The sequence below is a fragment of the Pimephales promelas genome, chromosome 19 (assembly GCF_988280905.1).
Source record: "Pimephales promelas chromosome 19, fPimPro1.hap1.1, whole genome shotgun sequence".
Classification (NCBI taxonomy): Eukaryota; Metazoa; Chordata; class Actinopteri; order Cypriniformes; family Leuciscidae; genus Pimephales; species Pimephales promelas.
The window spans coordinates 27,180,966-27,204,070 of NC_142787.1; the positions used below are offsets into that span (position 1 = coordinate 27,180,966).

At 37.8% G+C, this 23,105-nt stretch overlaps 1 protein-coding gene and 1 long non-coding RNA gene across 5 annotated transcripts in view; one reads left to right on the plus strand and one right to left on the minus strand.

Moving 5' to 3' along the window:
- Window positions 1-23,105, plus strand: part of LOC120494625 (uncharacterized) — a 45,576-nt gene that overhangs the window by 9,875 nt on the left and 12,596 nt on the right. The gene's annotated exons all lie outside the window — the stretch shown is intronic.
- The window catches only part of cxxc5a (CXXC finger protein 5a), a 35,415-nt gene continuing 21,246 nt past the window's right edge, over window positions 8,937-23,105 (minus strand). For 3 of the 4 annotated variants that reach the window (XM_089123459.1, XM_039693879.2, XM_039693880.2), the window contains exon 3: window positions 8,937-10,266. In XM_089123459.1, coding sequence (XP_088979585.1) covers window positions 10,222-10,266 — 45 coding nt within the window. In that variant the 3' untranslated portion in view covers window positions 8,937-10,221. The remainder of the gene's footprint in view (window positions 10,267-23,105) is intronic. The other variant, XM_039693882.2, reaches the window with a different exon arrangement.

The window sequence follows — 23,105 nt, forward strand, 5'->3', positions numbered from 1 at the left end:
TTAAGATATGTTTGATGAAATCGGAGAGCCCCATAGACTTTCAAGGTCTAGAAAGGTAGTGTAACGATGTCTTTACTACCTTTCTGGACCTTGAAAGTGGTGATTACATTGCAGTCTAGGGGCTCAGACTCTGAAAGCTCTTGGATTTCATCAAAAATATCTTGATTTGTGTTACGAAGTTGAACGAAGGTCTTGCGGGTTTGACCGACATGAGGGGTGAGAATCACCCATTTTTAGGTGAACTATCCCGTTAAATGAGTCATAGCCTGACAGGGCAGATCTCATCCTTTGGCGTCATATAGGTGGCGCCATATGACATTTCGTCGAAATAATACGCACATGACACCCTTAAGCGTCAATTTAACACGCAGAACCCAAGGCGTCATATAGGTGACTACTAGCATCCTTTAGCGTCAGTATGAGACGCAGACCCTACCCCAGACCTAAATCTACCCATAACAGTGCCATGTGCGTAGTATTTTGACGAAATGTCATATGGCGTCACCTATATGACGCCAAAGGATGAGAATGTGTTGCTTTCAGACACACACAGCCAATGTCACACTAGATAGGCTATAGACAGTCATGATTCTCACCTCCATAGGGTACATTTTGATTTCAACGTGACTTTAGCGTATGATTTTTAAGTAATTTAAAATAATTTTGATGTTCTAATATGGATAGGAGCGTAAAAACATTTCTCTCCTTTAAATGTATCCCAGCTGACACCTCATATTGGCTATACGTGGAGAGTTACAGACGCAGAGAGAGAGAGAGAGAAGCTGCAGTATTGGTTGAAGGACCAAGGCTTTTACGCTTCCGCTTGCTCACTCTCTCGCTCCCTCTTCCTCTTCCTCCACACACCATGGTATAATTTCTCATTTGAAGACGCTGGCATACCTGGCTGTGCTGTTAAAAGCACCGGCCCAATTATAGCATAACACCTTGCCTTACGGTTTCCATGGCTGCGCGATGTATCTGTCCCGCGGGACGCGGCGTGGAGGAACGAGCGTCTTATCAACCATCACCCTGGTAATAACACTCCCCCGAGCCTCCGCGCCTCAGCCAGGCCTTAACGAGAAGCCAGGGTGAAATCTCTCCTCCGCTTCAGCTCTAGCCATTGATTTGAGCTTAATCTGTTTCTGCGGGTGTGCTTGCTTGCGTGTGTGCGTTTGTGTGTATTTGTGTGTGAGTGTGTTGGGAGGGTTGATGGTGGGAGAGTGTGAGCGCGTGAGCGTGTGAGAGGTACCATTTATTTAACAGATTCTCAAGTTGCATTTATCCGAGATTCTTTTAATGCAGGCTCGACGCTTGAGTTGGAAAGAGAGAGAGGTTTCACCAACACCACCCCCACCTCCAATTTTGCAATTCAAAGTAAAAATCCGTATGTTCTGGAGTGTCTCTAAAAAGTTAATTAGCGTGTACTAGAGATGTGTTTATTTACAACTAACACTAATATGCAGAACCATTTTGTCTGCTTTTTGGGATAAGTTGGCAATTATCACACTGCAACAATAAAAAACGATGCAGCATAAATATCATACAATTACAAATATGATAATTTCACCTAACATGTTTGTTTTTATTTATACCACACATTAAGAAAATGTGTATTTAACTACATTTTTAGCATGGCTGGCTAGTAAAAGTTCATTGCAACTCAAATTAAATAGCTTAATTGGCCATGCATCGGATCATTGCTGTCAGGTAACATCAAGTAAATCAATTATAAAAAGTTGATAAATAAATAAATGATTTCAATTATTTTAAGCTTGACTGCTCCTGGTCACTGTATCCTTTCGTTGTTTGGAAAGAAAGTAAATGGTAACAGAATTTGAATTCATGGGTGAATTGTCCCTTGAAAGGATAGTAGATGAATTGTCACGCAATGTTCTTCACATTGGCTTCGTTTTCATACCATGCTAGTATTCCCTAGAGCAGTAGGTGGGTAGAAATGTGTCAATCATATTTGATTGAAAATTCATACACTAGAGTTCCATGTGCCCTTATAGCATGTATATACAGTACCATGCACCCTAGGCAATACATGTATCATGCATGTACTGTAATAAAACAATGCCTGTCATTGTTTACGAGACATGTACCTGTCTGAAGAGACATTTGTCAGCTCACCTAAGATATGTGAACATATTCTGGAGCCGCATGTCTCAAGGAGAAACTCGCCAATTTGTGAAACAGCTGCCTGGCAGATATTGTGTGTTATGGTTTGGAGGGGTATTGTTGTGTACAGTGGTGAGTGTTAAGGGTGGAGATCTTCAGAGGGATGGTGACGTGTCTTCCTCCACTGCAGCAGCTCATTGGGTTTGCTCATTCACGCCTCACCCAGGCCCTCAGGCGTTCTGCCTCCCACAGCACTGGAGCCTCTCTTCCTCTCGCTCTTCCACACCCTGAGGAGGAAGGCCGGGCAAGGTCGCTGCTGAGATCCGCACACCTAATACAGTTACAGATGAAGAAATGTTCAATAAAATGATCACAGTGGTCAGTGTCACTTTTTGAATAATTTTGGGTCATTACTCTCCAAAAAATGCTGTGTTGGTTCAACCCAAATTTGGGTCAAATATGGACAAACCCAAATGTTGGGTTAAAAATGTAAAATGTACAGTTGAAAGTGAAAGTTGATGTTGGGTTCAAATTTTAAATCACATTTTTAACCCAACATTTGGGTTAATCCATATTTGATCCAAATTTGGGTTAAAACAACCCAGCAGTGTTTTGAGTGTAAGGGAGTTCATGATAAAGAAAAGTTGTTGTTTTTCAAATCTGGTTGCCACCTGCCAAATTTTTAGATATGTACTCTGAATGTACAGCATGTTAGTTCTAAAAAATGCTGGGTTGATTTAACCCAATATTGGGTCAAATATGGACAAACCCAGCCATTGAGTTAAACATGTGATTTAAAAATTTAACCCAATGGCTGGGTTTGTCCATATTTGACCCAAAATTGGGTTAAAACAACCCAGCATTTAATGGTGTTCTGCAGATAGTCTACTAATAGAGAATTAGTTGAAGCAAAGTTACTTATTGTCATCAGAATGTTCAAAAGGGACCATCAGAATAAAATGCAACCCAAATTATGAATTCATTTTGTGAATTGCACACTCTAAAATCATGCCGGGTTGTTTCAACCCAAATTTGGGTCAAATATGTTAAAAAATGTCATTAAAAAATTTACATCTGTAAGTGAAATTTGAAGTTGGGTTGAAATTTTTAAATGACATTTTTTAACCCAACACATGGGTTTGTCCATATTTGACCCAAATTTGGGTTGAAACAACCCAACATTGTTTAGAGTGCAATATTGAATTGACTGACAAAAGATTCACATATTAAAAAGCGGGTTTGTTTCCAAGAACTGAGTTTTTATGAATAATTGAAGAAATGAAGAAAATTACATTTTGTTCAGTTCATATAAATTATTGGATCCCAGATTAATATGCAGAGATAAGTAAACCATTTGTGCTAGTGATGCACCAAGTTTCACATTTGAGATAAAATCTTAGATCGCACCTTCTGAAGTGTTAGAAAATGTTGTTGTTGTGTACATGAAATGATACGATTTACATTAGTGATCTTGGAATCAATTACCGATCATGCATTAGGCTTTGATACTCTGCCCGTTCTTGTTTGCTTGTATGTAGCGCTCAACGTCTCCAGCAAAGCGGTCCAGCAGGGTTATTGGGCTCTGCTGGCTGTCGCTGTTGTCTTGGCTCAGGCTGTGGCGAGGAAGCGAGCGTGGGGCTGGGGGAAGGGTACGCGCGTGTTGGCCGTGAGGGTGAGCAGATCAGCGCGGATGCATGTCTGTGTGGCGGTGATAAGATTCTAGGATTCTCCCACTGTGACGGGTCTGCTCGGCTCCCTGACCTCCCACTCCATAGAAGCGTGATTAACCCTACCTCACCGTCCACCTAAATGTCCGGTACCAGTTTGCCCACCAACCTCACGGGCATATCACAAATGCCCAACAATATGCTCAAAGAAGCTTCCCAGAAGCCTTCAACCTTGCTGAAGCATCTACAGCTTTATGAACCAACCACACACTCGCCTTTAGCTCTGTACACAACTGCCACATCTAATGCTAACCTACTGATGAAACAACCTCGTTGTAAAAAAAATACTGTCATGATTTGTCAATTTAACAACATTTTTTCTTTTGTCAAATCAACCTAATTTATGTGGTTCAGATAACATAATATTTTGAGTTTCTGATGATTAAATCAATCTCCTTCATTGTATTAACTCAAATTTTTCGATTTTAAGGCAACCAGGTTACTTCATTTTTTTAAGTTAAACCTGCATGGTGGCTGTAAGACAGGAAGTACAGCCTGTCAGTTACAAGAGCAAACTCACTTAAAGGGTTAGTTCAATTTTAGTCCAAAATTTCTGAAGACTCGATCGCTTTATATGTTGAACAGATTGAATTTATACTTTTATTCACAGATAAACATTGATTTGTGAACATAAACAGAAGTTCAACCGAACCTGCTTGATGCTTGAACCACAAGAGAATGAACCTGATTGGTTCTTGCGGAAGATCAAACGTGCTGCATAACATATGCGAATGAACCTCATTGGTTCTTGCATGTCAAGCAAACATGCTTGAGCTTTTGTTTACCATAACTGATTTGTGCGTTAATGAACGTTTCTGTGAATAAAAGCCCAAATTCAATCTGTTCATCATATAAAGTGATTGTGTCTAAAAATTTGGACTAAACCGCTTATTTATATGGATTATTTTACGATCTCTTCATGAACTTTTTGAAGTCAGAAAGTGGTAGTTGCGTAGACTGTCAATGGAGAGACAGAAATCTCACAGATTTCATTCAAATATCTTCATTTGTGTTTCAGAGATGAACAAAAGTCGTACGGGTTTGAAACTGTATGGAGGTGAATAAATGATTACAAAATATTCATTTTTGGGTGAACTATCCCTTTGATTTGTAAAAGCATTGTCTGCATTAGAATGCATGTACAGTACATGTTAGCTGGACCAACCTGAAACATTTTTGCATGATTTGAGCTAAAGAGGTAAAATATGTGTCTGAGCATTTCAACGTTCATTTACATTAAAGCTGTTCTTGAATAGAAATCAAGAAGATGGCCAAGATAACCAACTTCTAAATAAAACAGACAATCGTCAATTGGCAAAGTCATAGTGTCATTGCAGCTAAAATTGCATACTCTCTTGAATAAGTATTTATTTTTAATAAGTAATTACTTCAGGACCGCTAAAAAAGTATGTTCTAATAGTAAAAGTGTGTGTAGTATGAATGTAATCTGGAAGGTATCATTATCATGTGACCTACCAGTGTCAGTTGCGTCGCTTCACTCCCATTCACAAATCCTATCCTGTGGCCTCATACTAAAGTGTCCATCATATACAAACTTCATAAATTCACTGGAAGAAGTAGGTCATCCAGGTACTTTTTGCCTACTATTTTATGAGTTCTGTGAATTCTGACACGTATAGTAGGGAAGTATGTGATTTCGGATGCAGCCGGATGCAGTCCTGAGACACGTGCACATGCGCATTGGATGATCTAGCTTGAAAAATATGCTTTTTAACAGATTTTAGCATGACAAACTACATACAGGGGACTGTTCATGTCAGATTTTGTTGCTGATTTCAAAAATGTTTTTTAAATGCGAGTTTGGCAAGTTTTTGAGATTTCAGGATTCCCCCATTTAAGTAGGACTTGGTCTTGAATGTTAACATTTTCTGCAAATATACCCACCTTGTTAACAGACTTTCCTTGAAAGGGACTTTGATACTCAACACCACAAGGGACAAAGTTTGGCTTATTAGCTTCATGTCTTTGCCCCAACAAGTAGATGCCATAAACTATCCTGATAAAAAAATCATCATAAACTAGCCTAAGCTTGTTTGCCTGTCTCTTAGTCTGGTCAGATTGAACTGTCAGCTGTTTTTTTTTTTTTTTTGTCCCAATCGAGTCGTTTTTGTAGGCACTTCCTGATTTTTAAAAGACTATCTCTGCTTACATTGAACTTTCAGCGCTGCAACTTTGCAGATACTGTTCATGCAACATTACACACTATTTGAAATGAAAAAAGTGAAATTGCAATCAACCACCCCTTTAATTATTTGCTATGTTTCATCATTCTTTTCCTCATGTACACAGTGTTGTACCTTTTGTCAGATTTTCAAATTCTTCATTTCAAATAAAAGTTTGTAATATAATAATTCACACCGCAGCTGGTTGGTTTGGTTCATGGCTTATAAAACAATGGCAAACTCACTTTTTCTGCCTCATTTAGCATTGTAAAAGGTTTATGCTAACAGAAACGAGTAACTTTATAGCAACGTGTCAGTATTGTTGGAATGCAATGAGCATTACTCTACAACACTTTTTCCCTGAAATGGTGCGCTCAATTTTGGACCGAAAATTAATTCAGCACACGTAGATATAATTTTTTTTTGCCTATATATATATAAACTGTGTTCTCTCTCGGGCACATATATATTCACATTGACCAAAAGACAAAAAAACATTGTTTCTTCACCCCAACACACACACACATTCACTAACAGGCACAGGCACACCACCTCCCCTCTCTAGCTCTCTCTTTATCTACACCCCCCATACACACCTCTCTCTCTCTCTCTCTCTCTGTTTCTCTCTTTTTCTCTCTCCCTCTGTGATGGCAGGATGGGCAGTGAGCTGTGCGGCTGGGAAGAGTCGAGGACGCCGCGGCGCACATTAATAATGCAGAGCCTCAGCTTCCTCCCAGCGCCGTGGCCATGGCACTGGCCCATCGCTGTCACCAGGGGGGAGCTGGGAACATTCTCTCTCTCTCTTTCGAGCTCTACTTCTTTCAGTCTCCCACATAAACACCGGCAGATATACACACTTTTATACGAACCCCACCAAACTGGGCCTCCACCCGAGACTGTGGGCTCATTACAGATCTGATGACTGCACCACAGACCTGGGCTCATTACGGCACTGAGGACTCAATCCAGCTCTTCAGGCCTGCAGCTGGTACCTCCACATCACGACGCTTTACTCTAGCGCTCGCACATACCGCATGCTTTTACTTCCACCTGTCTTAAATTTTCACTGTTACGTTTTATTGGTTCATATTTGTGCTAGGCCAAAGGTGTTTCTTGTGTGCAGGGGCGTAACGACGATTGCAATTTCTGCATTTATTTTGAGTTAATCATTACAAGTCTCATTACTCAGTCAGTGTGTCCCATAGGCATCGCTTGACCCTATTTAGGGGGGCTTCGGTCCGCCGTCTTTCATCTCAGCCCACCCCCCATTTAAAATCTGCAATTAACTCGGCTGCTGCGATAGCTATTGGAGGCTATTTCACTCCCCTTGCAGTCGTTAATAAGTTTGCTACATTAAGTATTTCTTCCTTCTAGTCAACGCTGGTCCCGGTCATATAGGGTGCCAATAATATCTCTCATCTGAACATGCTTATTTCAATAAAATAAAATAAAAAACGCTTAATGAAAGAAATACTCCTCTTAGAATGCTTTATCGAATTGTTCCAACACCCATAATAATACTGTCCAATGTACTGTTAAAGGGATAGTTCACTTTGAAATTAATTTTTTATATGTTTTAGCTTACCTCAACGGCATCCAAGATGTAGGTGTCTTTGTTTCCACGGTATTTTCAACCGTTCTTGTCTGTCAGTCATATAATGGAGGTCTATGGGGTCCACCTCAAAGAGCATGCACAGAGAAGTCCAAATTAAACATGATTTAATGACTCGTAAATGTTAGTACACATTGATGGCCTGAGACACGAAATGGGTGGTTTGAGTGAGAAAACGAACAGTATTTATATTGTTTTTACCTCTTGTAATCACAGTCACGTCCAACTGATCTGAGGAAACGGCGGAAGTGATCTCGCACGTGTATATCACTCATGAAATTTCAGAAGTGTTATCCTTCACTGTGAAGATCTAAACATATTTAGATATACAGGAAATCACAATGGAAGACGAGTTCGATATATCAACAGACAACGTTGATTTTTTTTTTTTTTTCGCAACCACGCAAGAGATCACTTCCGCCGCTTTCCAGCGCTTGCGGAAATTGTAAAAATGATATAAATACTGTTTTCTCACACAAACCGCTCGTTTCGTGTCTTAGGCCATCAATGTGTACTTACATTTACGAGTCATTAAATTATGTTTAATTTGGACTTCTCTGTGCATGCTCTTTGAGGTGGACCCCATATGCCTCCATTATATGACTGACAGACAAGAACGGTTTGACCTAAAAATATCGAAATTGAAAATACTGTGGAAACAAAGACACCTACATCTTAGATGCCCTTGAGGTAAGCTAAAACATCAAAAAATAATTTCAAAGTGAACTATCCCTTTAACATGAAGGAATTCTTCATATTGATTTCATGTATTTTGAGTTACGCATTGCGTTGTGTTAACGACGGAAAATTACCGGCACCTTTTCTCTTTTTCTACAGATTTTTTTATTACTACGTTCTATTTTAAAGTGTACCATGTCAACAAGTCATTTTATAGCTAGCAGTTGTCCCTCTTTGAAGGTTTATACCCATGTAAAGCCCAAAAACCCATGTGAATGAGGCAGCCGTCCCATTTTGTGTGGTGATCTGCAGCGCCTTGCCAAAAAAGCCTTAACTTCACATTACCTTACTCCTGATTAGCTTTCACAGACTGTCGGTCAGAGACGTTGGCTGAGTATCAATAATTCATTGTCTTTTAATTGTGTTTTTTACCTTTAAATGTCAGACTGTACCATCCGAAGGAATGCAAGTGATATTAAGATCAGTGGTCAACAGCCAAACCCAGTTCTTCACTGTCATTGTTATACTGCAAAAGTGTTTCAGACATCACATAGAAGAAGATGAAGAAATCAAAGACTCTTGATAAAAACATATTTATCGCATCTCAATATGACATATCTTGTCCCATTGCTTTTTATTTTACTGTTTGAATGGAAAAGAGAACAACCTAGAGGATTCTGCGAACATTTCCATATTGTTATAATTTTTTTTTTGTACGTTTGTAGCGGTTTCTTAAAAAAAAACATGCAAATAGACAGACGTCAGAGCTGTAAATTTTTCGACACAAATACATGCATTTGTTTTTATTCACAAAACCAGTCCATAGTTCTAATCCAATACAAACATTGCTGCTTTTTTTTTTTTTTTCAAAAAGATGTAGCTACCGGCAATGTCATGAAAACGAAACAAAACAAAACAAAAGTTAAACCGTTCAGTGCGTTTGATTGAGCGGAGCAAGTGCTGTGGAGGGCTCCGTAAAAATTCAGACTTGTGCACTGAGAACAACGTATATAACGTAACATCACGTGGAACGTGATTCAGCGTGATATTACGTGACATGATATGATGTAATCTGGCATAATATAACAAAAGGCTGCCAGTATACAGTAAACAAACTGAAATATTTAAAGTTTGGTGCATCCAGTAGTAACAACGCTACATAAACCATGAAAATGTTCTCTTCCAATTACATTGTCATCAGATTATGGTTTTTGATGATGCGTATTTGTTTATTCAGAAAATCAGATTTGTAGGTTTTGGAATATTTACTTTTCCCTTGAAAGGCAAAGAATGATCAGTTTTTGAAACTATAAATTGATATTAAACTAAAAAAAAAAAAAAAACAATCATAAAATACAGTTTTTCAGTAAGAACAATGGTCCTAAATTACAATAGTGCTTGCCATTAGCCACTAATTTTAAAATATAGCCGTAAAATTTACATTCTCTACACAAGTACTGTATCTTTCCACACGTGAACAACATTAACACCAAACACAGAAATTTTGTTGATTGTCCACACTGAGTCCGCCATTTCTGTTTGTCAGTGAACAGTTCCATGTCTAAGCCACAGAAAAAATCTGCTGGAAAAGGGACAAAAAGGTACCAAAATGGAAACATATAAAAGGGAATGAAAGTTGCCATAGATATTTTTATTTATGTTTAATTTTTGGTTCAAGGAATAAGTAGGTGCATCCATTACTCGTTTGATTCTTTTGTATTGTTGTTTTATTGTTCTGTATCTTGTGATGAAGTTTTTTTTTTTTATAGTTGTCTTGTATTTCTTTTGTTTTTCACATAGTTTGTGTTTGTCAGCCAGTGTTGGTGCCAGGGATGATCCAAGCGAGAGTTGGCATTGCACTTGATGGCAGAGCTTTGGGTGGAGGTCAAAGGTCACAGTCCTACTGGAACCACCGGAACGCTGCGCCCGTCGGCAGCATTACCTTCTTAGAGAAAGGGAAAGAGAAATGGGGGAGGGGGGGACAGATATGGGGTGCATTTAGTAGAGTGCTATTTGGATGAAAAACACATTCAAATGTAGACATGTTAGGCCGTGTATCCACCAAAGCGTTTTTAGCCAGCTGTAAACGCTAGACGCTCTGCTGAAGACGCCGTGCTTTGGGCGCTTGAGAGCGTTTTGGAAGCGCAGCGGTTTTTCCATTGAGATGACACAGAATATCCGTAGCAGTCGAATGTTGTGACAGTTGGTCAGTGTGGTATTAGTCCCGCCCCTCCTCCACTGTGATTGGACGGCTGGGTAAAACGTGACAGTGATGAGCGCTGCGTTTTATCCAAAGTTGAACATTTTTCAACTCCCAGCGACCAGTAAAAAACGCTGGGCGCTCGGCGCTTCAGCGTGAAAAAAACGCTCAGCGCCTCGGTACGCCCATGGCGTTTAAAAAACGCGGCGCTCCCATTGAAAACAATTGAAATATACGCCAGGTGCGTGGAAAAACGCTTTGGTGGACACACGGCCTTAGTCCATGTGTTATTTTTGAAGCCATCTAAATGCTAGTGTACGATATATGCAAACTTGCGCTGTTTCAGAAATCGAATACTTCCCTACTCTTTAGTTTGTGAAATAAAACAGTAATATGTTCGTAAAACAGTAGGCAGAAAGTCTCCAGATGACCTACTGCTTACACCGAGATTCTAAAATGAGCATTCAATGGACTCTTTATGAATGGCAGTGAAGCAACACAACACAACTTCTGGTAGGGTATGTGACAATACAGCCCATTCTCACCCCCAAGGCGTCACTTAACTGACGCTTTAGGCGCCCTTTAGCGTCAGTTAGATGACGCCCTAGGATCTCATGTACCCTACCCCACCCCACACCTAAACCTAACCGCGTCCTCTAACTGACGCTTTCCTTTAGTGTCAGTTAGATGACGCCGTAGGATCGCGTCATGTAAGTGACGCTAAAGGGCGCCTAAACGTCAAATATTGAAGCATGGTCAAAGGTGACGCCTTGGGGTGAGAATGCGTTGGACAATAACAACATTGTGGATGTAGTAAATCCGAATTTCATTCACACTATCCATTTTCGTACTATACAGAGCATACTTTTAATAGGTCATAAAGTAAATTCAAATGTAATATCAACTCAGACAGTACACGATTTCAGACACAGGATCAGCTTTCTCTTTTAAAAAATTGGAGCAAAAATATTGATGACGAGTATATGAAGTCAGATGATTTTCAGTCCCGTCTTTCTTTTGACTATTCTTAAGACTACCCTTGTATGGCAAGCTGTTTTAACTTTTATTCATTTCCAGGATATGAATTCTTGATATCAACAATTACATTTTTTGATATCAAGAATTCAATTATTAATATCAAGAATAGACATTTCAACTAGTAACAATTGAATTTTTGATATCAAAAATAATGTTATTTACTAGTAATAATTGTATTTCGGATATGTGAAATTTGTATTTCAACTAGTAAGAAATCAATTCTTGATATCAACAATTGGTCTTGAATGGCAGCCTATGGTGACATTTCACTAGTGAAAATACAATTACAGATAACAACAATTATAATTTTAACTAGTGAAAATGTAAATGTTGATATCAAGAATTAGCATTGTTACTAATGGAAATCTAATGATATCAATTAGTATAATTTTAACTAGTGAAAATGTAGTTCTTGATATCAAGAATTCCTATCCTGCGAATGATTAAAATTGAAAACGACTTGCCTATTGCCATTCCCAGGATATAAATTGTTGATATCAAGAATTATAGCTTTTACTAGTTGAAATTCAACTGTTAATATAAAGAATGACAATTTTTACTAGTTGAAATGTAATTCCTAATATGAAAAATTGCCATTGTTACTATAGAAGAAATCTAATTCCTGATATCAATGACTATTATTTTAACTAGTGAAAATGTAATTGTTGATATCAGGAATTCATATCCTGGAAATGATTAAAAGTTAAAACGGCTTGCCATACCCTTGTGTCTTTTTGTTATTTGCACATCATGGATACAACTAGACAAAACAAGAACTAGGCGTTGGACACACTGCTATACTCGCATGCAAAAATATTGATGACTCATCCTAAACTACACAGATTTTTGTCCAATCAAATGCTCTCTAGAACGAAATGCCCCACCTCCTAATACCATCTGCATCTGACTAGCATTTAGCAAATTGTGTCTCACAGGGTGCATCTGAAGTCGCATACCGAGTAGTATTAAAGTCATTCTATCATGTTGTCACATCATGTTCATCTGTTCACTAGTTTTGTCACATATCTTCTCCTCGTTTGTCTTCAGTTGTCTCACCTGTTTAGTTAATTATCATCATCTGTGTCACCTGTTTTCAGTTCATCTTGCATTTAGTTCCCTTCAGTTCAGTCAGTCCTTGTCGGTTGTTAGATGTACTCAGAGTGTGTGTGTTATCCTGCCTGGTTTCCTTGGTATTATTGTTAGTAAAGTTTATTGGAATTTGAAAATCTTCCTCAGCATAGGCTGCACCACCCGTGACGTATAGTATGAACAAAATCTGGACATACTATATCAGCTATGTTTTCACTCTTTGTCATGTGACCAGCAGAGTCAGTCATGCCATCAAGTATTCAAGTAAGTGCCATCAAGTATTCAAGTACATCAAGTTGTACACTCTTAGAAAAAAGGTAAAAGCCATCGCTGGGGCTGTACCTTCACCTTAATGGTAAATATTAGCACTTAAAATGTACATATTAGCATCTTGAATGTATATATTAACACCTAAAATGGACATATTAGGACCTAAAATGGACATATTAATACCTAAAATGTACATGTTAACACCTAAAATGTACATATTAACACCAATGTACATATTAGCACCTAAAATGTACATATCAGGACCTAAAATGGACATATCAGCACCTAAAATGTATATATCAGGACCTAAAATGGACATGTCAACATCTAAAATGTACATATTAGGACCTAAAATGTACGTATAACACCTAAAATGGACATATCAACTAAAATGGATATATTAGCACCTGAAATGGACAAAAGTTTACCTTTTGAAAAGGTACAGCCCCAGTGACGGCTTTCGTACTTTTATTTCTGAGAGTGTAGGCCATCAAGTATTTTCCACCTACTATTTTAGGAATACTACTAATTCAGACATACTACTCAGTCTCTTCAAATACTGTTTTTCACCTAACTAAAGGAGACGAGATCTTCGATATCTCCTGCTTAAACTTCCTGTTTTGATAGAAATGACATCAACACAGGACAAGCTTACGACAAGTCTTGAAATCTGCTATCAGAAAATCGTTCCAGTTGAAAATACAGACATACACAGACATTGGTTGTTTCACATCCTTTTGCTCTCCTCTGAGGCAGTGTGTGATTCATCTAATTCCTCCTTCTCCCCCTTTCTTTCCCTGTTCTGTCTTTCCTGCCCCCTCCTCCTCTCCAGCCATGGGCCATGGCCCTGGCTCCACGTGAAACCCGATACGCCACATTCATTATTTAGTCACCACGCAGTCACGTCGAGCGCCCACCACACTGCTCTCGCTATGGCCTCTTTATATCTCTCTCTCTCTGTATTCTTTCTGTGCTGCACGTCTGTCGGTTTGGCATCTGCAGCGGGACTCAGGTGGGCATTGAGAACAGGCCAGCTGAGGAAAAGCAAGAAGCCTTGTGAGGCGACGTTAAAGTTGAAGGGGGCTGAAGACTTTACCCCCTCAACCCCCCAACAGTGCAATGCTATTGCGGCACAGAATCTCACACGATCGCCAGCAATAGTTCAACAAGCCATGGGCGCCAAACACATCCCCGCTCACATGATCACATGTGCTCCAGCCCACACACTCGCACTCAATATCATTCAAGTGTTCCTCAATGAGACAAACTAAGACAGACAACATTTGAACACTCAAATGCATAGAAATAAATGGGCCATAATATATTGGCACTAAACTGGAGTGTTCCCACGACAACAGCTGGGCAGATGCTAACTCTGAACACTATTTGCTAATATCATGTTGTAAATCAAGGATGTAGGAGTATTTCTTGGATGAGACAACATATTTTTACAAGTAATTTTCTTTACTTTAGAGGGTTGTGATCCTTATTTTTGTAAAATACAATAACCTCTTGTGGCTGAGTAAGAATATAGCATGTTAGACACCAAAATACAAGGCAATTTTTACATTAGGTGCCCTTAACTACCATATAACGTTTATATTAATCATTTAATACAATGCGCTTCCTGTGTACATACGTGTTTTTGCATTGTACTTATATTTAAAAAGTACCTGCATATAATTACATATGCAATTCATTTCTGTAATTGCATCACTGTTGACCTTTTCATTACTTACCCATAACACTAAACCTGTCCCTAAAATTACTTCTATCCCACCTCAATAGCAAAACAACATGGACACAATACGTAAATTGTCATTTTTTTGTAAGTACATAGAGTTAACGACACCTAATACAAAGATTGACCAATTTTTCTCTATGGAGAAGACAATCCCAGAATGCATTGCAACAAGCTCAGTGAAAACAGATCAAAGATGGGCTAAGTTTCATTTAATACAAAAATATATTAATAAACATAGGATTAAATGCACTATATTGCCCAGTATTTATGTGCTATATATCTTTATACTTATTTGAGTGTCACTCACAGCAAGGTAATGGCAGTATTTTGACCTCACTGAAGCTTTCTGAGATACAAAATAGGTGGTTTGAAACATGGAAAAGCAATTTTCAGCATAATTACTCCAGTCTTCAGTGTCACATGATCCTTCAGAAATCATCCTAATATGCTGATTTGGTGATTAACATGTATTTTATTTTATTAAAAAACAGGTTTTGAATATATGTCCCATGCATGCTCATGCTTATTAAAGGAGTAGTTTAAAAAAAAAAAAACTTTTGCTGATAATTTACTCACCCCCATGTCATCCAAGATGTCCACGTCTTTCTTTCTTCAGTCGAAAAGAAATTAAGGTTTTTGATGAAAACATTCCAGCATTTTTCTCCATATAATGGACTTCAATGGGAACCAAACGGTTCAAGGTCCAAAAGACAGTTTCAGTGCAAACTGTTCAAAGGGTTTTAAACGATTTCAGACGATGAATAAGGGTTTTATCAAGCAAAACGATCACTCATTTAAAAAAACAAAAAAAAACAAAGTTTAAGTTTTATAAGCTCAAATGGTCGCCTTGCTCTGTTCTGTGATGCTCATTCGTGACTCCTGTTCAATCTTTTCTCAAGTCAATTCGTTCATTTTGTTCGTTGAATGAACTAAATGACACAAAAAATGTGTTCATTTTGATAAACGAGTTCGAACAGGAGAGTCACGAACGTGGATCACAGAACAGAGCAAGGCGACCATTTGACCTTATGAAACTTAAACTTTGTTGTTGTTTTTTTTTTAAATGAGCGATCATTTCACTTGATAAGCCCCTTATTCATCGTCTGAAATTGTTTAAAACCCTTTGAACAGTTTGCACTGAAACTGTCTTTTGGACCTTGAACCGTTTGGTTCCCATTGAAGTCCATTATATAGAGAAAAATCCTGGAATGTTTTCATCAAAAGCCTAATTTCTTTTTGACTGAAGAAAGAATGACATGGATATCTTGGATGACATGGGGGTGAGTAAATTATCAGCAAAAGTTTTTTTTAAAAGTGAACTACTCCTTTAACACACACCTCTCCCCAGATGCTGCCTGCGCGTCTCGAAATTGTCACAAAGCGCTCCCCATCCAAGCGATCGTGTCGTCATATATGAGTATAAGTCCCGTGCCCGACTTTGTCCAAGATGCCGCTTGCGCATCACAAAGTGAATACAAACCGCTCCCCATTCATAGCAATCTTGGTAATTTCGAGTAAATTCGAGTAGACACTCATTTCGAAACAATGCAAAGAGCCCACTGCTGACCACAAGTGAAATTCAAACACAAAACTCTGGGTGTGTCTTGCACGTGAGCCCCTGAGAATTCACGGGTTGTGGCCTTTAGCATGTGTCAACCCCACTACAAGCGACCCTAACGCCCAATCCTCTTTCAGAAGCCTAGCTTACAGATGACCATTATGCCGCCTGACCCACAACCTTTAACCCTCTGTAGCATGCGTTTCCAAGGTCATCATTCCTGAAGGTGTCAACCAAAAGATCAATCAACTTAATCTGTGTTTATTGATTTTCCTATGAATAAGTTACTGCTCCAATCTGCTGAGAGTTCAGCTTTCACAGGTCACTGATACACTGGTGCTGTATTACTGACCTAAGGGGACAAGAGAGCACATTTTCAACGTTTCCGTTCGATAGCCTGAGCTAAAAATTGCGGATTAAAGATTATTTCACTGTGATCAGTGATCAGTTAACTTAACTTCAAAAAGGAAACCCAAATTTTTTCAATTACGGATGGTGTGTTTCCTCAACAGGTTTCCTCACTTTTTTTTAAAAAATAAGTCAAATGATCACTTTTTACAGTGTATTTAATATACATATACTCTTTTGTTGAATTTACATCAAATAGCTAAATACCTAAACCAATAATGTGATTTACTGTATACATACAGTGATAAACGATTTTGACTCTTTTGGACCCTTTTTTTAGAAAGCCAAAAATCTGCCTGATGCTTTCCATGTCTTTATGTGTGTGCGGTATGCAGCCCTTTGGTCATGTATACCTTTGCTGTGTGAGAGTGAGTGTGTGAATGTGTGTGTGTCGGGGTGTCAGATAGTGGTGCAGGGTGACAGCTTCTCTCTGTGTGCGCATACCAAGACGAGGCGAGACCATCTCCCTCTTTCAGAGCACTGATACCACCATCATCTCAAATCAACCCTTCGCTCTTTAATGCGACTGTCATGAGACACAAAAACACACATTTACTTAGCTATGTAAATGGCATTGCATAGATATCTATGGTTAAGTTATAAATACACACCCTAAAACTAACCCTAACAGGAACATTCAACATTAAAAAACAACAATAACACATTATTTACTTGACTTTTAAACTGTTTTTTACAAATGAGGACATCCCCAAAAGGAGCTTATGGGAGATCTGGTCAGGGTTAGCTCACTTCTGGGTACAAATTTGGACCATAATGCTAATTATAATTGTCAGGTAGAAATTTAATTGAAACAAATTAAGGTAAAAATATTAGGCTAGTGGTTGTCATTAAATAATCTTGACTACATTAGATTACGCGGATAGATAACATTAGTTAACTACATTGGTTAGCATGAACTAATAATAACCAGCACGTACAGCATTTATCCATCTTTGTTGATGTTAGTTTCAACATTTACTAATACATTATGAAAATCTTGTTAACATTAGTTAATGTAATGCGCAAATAAATATGCAAGCAGTTACACAGCTCTGACTTCTTGAGTGAACGTGAACGTTAGTCCGGCGAGCTTCACGCTCCTAATTCCCCCATGCTTCTTTTATTATCCATTCAGACGCAGGCTTCCTAAAATAATTCCCCACATCTCCAGTCAGTGAGGTGTGAGGTGGCAAAGGCCTTGACGGTCTGCACACTACCTCCCCCCTCACTCTCCCCTCTGTTTTTATGGGTTTCTCTGAGATGCCAGCAATGCACCGTGAAAGCTGCAAAACACCCAGTACTGCAAGATCACTCTCTGTCTGTGCCTTCTTAAACACATGCACAAAGCACATGCGGTTACTTTACCGTATACACACCAATACAATACAGAGTATTGCTGGTTAAGCTAGTTAAGACTCATATGCTGATAAGACGCCATCTTCTTACAACAAAACTTTACTGGTGCAACTAGTAGTATGCCTGCATGAAGCTTGTTGGCCAGGTGAGTCATGCTGATAAAGTTAGTTTATAATCACATGCTGATTGACAGGACTCCATTTTCTAATTAATGGTGAAGAGATGCATGAAGCTGGCTGAGCAAAATAGTCTTGTTGGTTAAATTAGTTATGAATCCCATGCTGATGGATAGGATTTAATGTTTTAATTAATGGTGATGAGATGCTAAGAGCTCTAAATGATAAAACTTTACTGGTGAAACTGGTCAGCCTGCATTAGGATGATTGACCAAGTTAGTCAAGTCTGGTTAAACTAGTTAAGACTCGCATACTAATAGATTGATTTTCTATGTTGTAATTAATGCTATAATGAGACGATAAGAGGTCTAAAATAGTAAAGGCATGCAAGTCAAACTGGTCAGACTGCATGAAGATGGTTGACCAAGCTAGTCTAGTCTGGTTAAGCTGGTTAAGACTCACATACTAATAGATTGATTCCATGTTGTAATTAATGCTAATGAGATGATAAGAGGTCTAAAACAATAAAACCATACAAGTCAAACTGGTCAGCCTAAATATGGTTGACCAAGTTAGTCAAGTCTGGTTAAACTAGTTAAGACTCACGTACTAATAGATTGATTCCATGTTGTAGCCTAATTAATGCTAATGAGATGATAAGAGGTCTAAAACAATAAAACCGTACAAGTCAAACTGGTCAGCCTAAAGATGGTTGACCAAGTCTAGTCTGGTTAAACTAGTTAAGACTCACATACTAATAGACTGATTTTCTATGTTGTAATTAATGCTATAATGAGACAATAAGAGGTCTAAAACAATAAAACCATACACGTCAAACTGGTCAGCCTAAAGATGGTTGACCAAGTTAGTCTAGTCTGGTTAAGCTGGTTAAGACTCACATACTAATAGATTGATTCCATGTTGTAATTAATGCTAATGAGATGATAAGAGGTCTAAAACAATAAAACCATACAAGTCAAACTGGTCAGCCTAAATATGGTTGACCAAGTTAGTCAAGTATGGTTAAACTAGTTAAGACTCACGTACTAATAGATTGATTCCATGTTGTAGCCTAATTAATGCTAATGAGATGATAAGAGGTCTAAAACAATAAAACCGTACAAGTCAAACTGGTCAGCCTAAAGATGGTTGACCAAGTCTAGTCTGGTTAAACTAGTTAAGACTCACATACTAATAGACTGATTTTCTATGTTGTAATTAATGCTATAATGAGACGATAAGAGGTCTAAAACAATAAAACCATACACGTCAAACTGGTCAGCCTAAAGATGGTTGACCAAGTTAGTCAAGTCTGGTTAAAGTAGTAAAGACTCGCATACTAATAGACTGATTTCATGTTGCTAATGAGACGATAAGAGGTCTAAAACTGTAAAACCATACAAGTCAAACTGGTCAGCTTGCATGAAGCTGGTTGGCCAAGTTAGTCTTGCTGGTTAAGTTAGTTTAGATGCTGAAAATCTGGATTTCATGATCAAATTCATGATGATAGGATTCAAAATGGCAAAATTGTACTGGTGATTGTCGGCCTGGATGACACTGACTCACCGACCAGATAAATCTGCCAGTTAAGCTACTTAACAAGTCTGGTGGGAACACCAGTTCACCAGAAAACAAAACATATTTGTATATTGATGATCATCATGCAATGCTGGTGTACAGGTGTCCCAACCAGGCTTCTTAACTAACTAAATAGATTCATGCATGACAAGTTATTCTCTTATCAGGAACCAGTGTTTTTTTTGCTGGGTATAAGTATAAATTCTGTCCAAAACAGTGCCAATACAATTGAAAGCATTGCAGTGATGCACTGTAATCCTGATTTTTAGATTCCTCAATATGTTTTGTAGTGGATTTTGTGTACAAAAGAGTTTAAAAACTACACAGATTTCAAACAATTAGACTTTAAAACGTTTTTCTTTTTATCAAGCACGCAAAACTAGCCAAGTGAAGAGTGATTATTATAGCCAACACCACAAAAGCTAGTTATTTAATTCGTATTCACGTATTCACTTTCTAAAAAGCAGCATGAATCAATATGTTATTGTATTTTGTATTATAAAGCATGATGACCTGGTCAACAAAATGTAAACAATCAGACTTTAACACATTTTCTTTTTAGCGAACATGTAAAACTAGCCAAAAGGCTCTAGCAATAGCCTAATCGATGGCCAACAACACAAAACAACAAGCAATTTAACTTGTATTCCCAAATTTACTTTCAAAAAAAGAATCATGCATCAGTACATGCTTGATTTGGTTTCCACAGTTCTGTTTCAACTCCGTCTAGTCTAGTAGCAATAAAACAGCAGGTGTAGCACATCTCAGACGCTTAGCGCAAAACTATTCCCATCATGGTTGGTGCTCAAATTAACATCTATTTAAGAAACCATAAACCGGCAGCACTTTATGTTTTAGACACATTTTAATCACATGGGCTCCCTGAGACGCCATCAGACATGACCTTGTTTGACTCCACACTGACTGGACAGCTGGGGAAGCAGACGTGGTGTGGAATTATCAGACCATTTTTAATGCCAGAAACTCTAGTGACACAGCATCACCCGCGCGGTTATTATTCTTAACTCACGAAAAGGTGTTTCAATGATGAGTCTGTAATCAGCAAACAAAACAATCAAAAAATATTGATTTTAAAGGTTTTATTTCTGTGGAAGACATCAAATGGACAAATCCAAAACCTCTTCCTGTATATAGCAACAGAAAGGAGGCATGACTACCTTCAAACTAATTGAATAATTTGTCCCTTTTTTAACCAAAAAGAGCCAAATACATATTAAGGCAGTAGGCACAGAAACATCAAACATGAGAACGTGAAGAGAGAAACATTATAATAACTGGAGATACAAATGAATAGATGTTTTTTTTTTTTCATAGGAAAGTCCAGGTATAGGGAATCAGGAGTCTCAACCAATCAATTCTGGTTAAAATCTACCAATAAAGTTTGAACTACGGATATATTTAAGAATGTTTATGAACTTTTATATCAGAATTTTTCATTTTATATATATATATATATATATATATATATATATATGAGAACTTGTAGACTAGCAAACTATCTTGGTACCAATAAGAGCGGTAAAAACGGTGAGATATTGAAATATATATATATATATATATATATACTGTATGTATATATGTGTGTGTGTGTGTGTGTGTGTGTGTGTGTGTGTGTGTGTGTGTGTGTGTGTGTGTGTGTGTGTGTATATAGATATATTTATATATATATGTGTATGTATGTATGTATATGATATATATATATATATATATATATATATATATATATATATATATATGTATATCTAGAAATAAATAGATATCTATGAAATATGAATAAATTAATGTAAAACTTTGTCTAAAGCTTTAATAAGCTTTGATATATTAAAGTATATCTGAAATGCTGTTCACAACCCATTTCACTTTTAATGTCAGTGAAACAGGATATTTATCAAGAACACAATGTAGAGGGGACTTGATATCATCCATTGCCTATCCATGCAAACTAAAACTATGCAAAAATAGGTACATCACCATTCAAAAGTTTGGTGTCAGTAAGATTTTTTTCTTTTAAAGTAGCTTAAACTAATATTTTTTCACCAAGGACACAAAGTTTCTCAAAAAATGACAGTAAATACATTTATAAATGTAACAAAAAGAGTTATATTTCAAATAAATGCTGTTCTATTCATCAAAGAATCAAAAAAATGTATCATGGTTTCCCCAAAAATATATAAAGCACCACTAACTGTTTTCAATAATACCAAATGTTTCTTGGGCACCAAATCAGGATGTTTAGAATGATTTCTAATCATCATTAAATTATTTTAAATTGTAATATTTCACAATATTGTTGATTTTACTATTTACTGTACTTTTGACAATCAAAGCCTTGGTGAGCATAAGTGACAACATTTTAAAAGTGTCAAACATGAAACACTTTAAAATGAGGTTCATTAAGTAAACACTAATTAATGCAGTTGCTAATATGAACTTACAATGAAAAATACTATTATATACATGTGTGTATTTGTACACACAAACGTATGTAGGCATATACCAGTGTGTGTGTGTGTGTACAAGCAGACAGACGTATTTATAATATTTATAAATTAGCACTGTTGATTAAAAACTAGTGTAACTAATGAATGCTGTAAATTTGTTGTTTATTGTTAGTTCATTATACCAAATGAATTAAATAATGTTAATAAATCAAACAGTAGTGTAAATTGTTCCCATTTTCTCTGGAATAGCATGCACTGATCCTTCACAATGAGTCTAGGAATGTGCATTAAGTAAATGGGGTTCATTTTAATTTTATGATGACTTCAAAATAAATAATCTGCCAAATTTAACTGCCATAACTCAAACGCCATTGAAATGTGGACATTCGGTAAGTTTGGAAGACTGATGAGAGAGTAGGGGGTGGGCTGTTCGTCACTGACACCTGGTGCTCCAGATGACGGCCCTATTTCCAGATGGATTACGTGGTACATAAACACACATACACAAATACGTCCACCACATCATGCCCACCGCTACATCCTTAAACACACCGACGGGTCGATCAATCTCGATACGACTCTTTATCTTAACAAAATCAGCATCTCTCAAACTGCATCACTCTGTAAAACCGGTTTAATGAACGCAGGGACCTATAAAAGCAGCCACACCGGAGGGCGTCATGTCTCTGAGGAGTGTCCTAGTAGTGTCACAGAGGCATGATGTGGGAAGAGTGACGTGATGCCGCAGTGGGGGGCAGATTAGAACAAACCCCATGGTGCATGTCTGGCCGTATCTCCCTCCCCCACTACTGTCAGAGCCACCTGTCACCCCAAAGCCTCATCTCCCAGTCTAACCCTCTCCACACCGCCATACAAAGTTCACCCGACCAATGTCATTATGCTTTCTGGCCACAAAACATTCCCTCAGTAAAATTAGCGAAGAAAAGCAAAGGAGTTAATAAAGC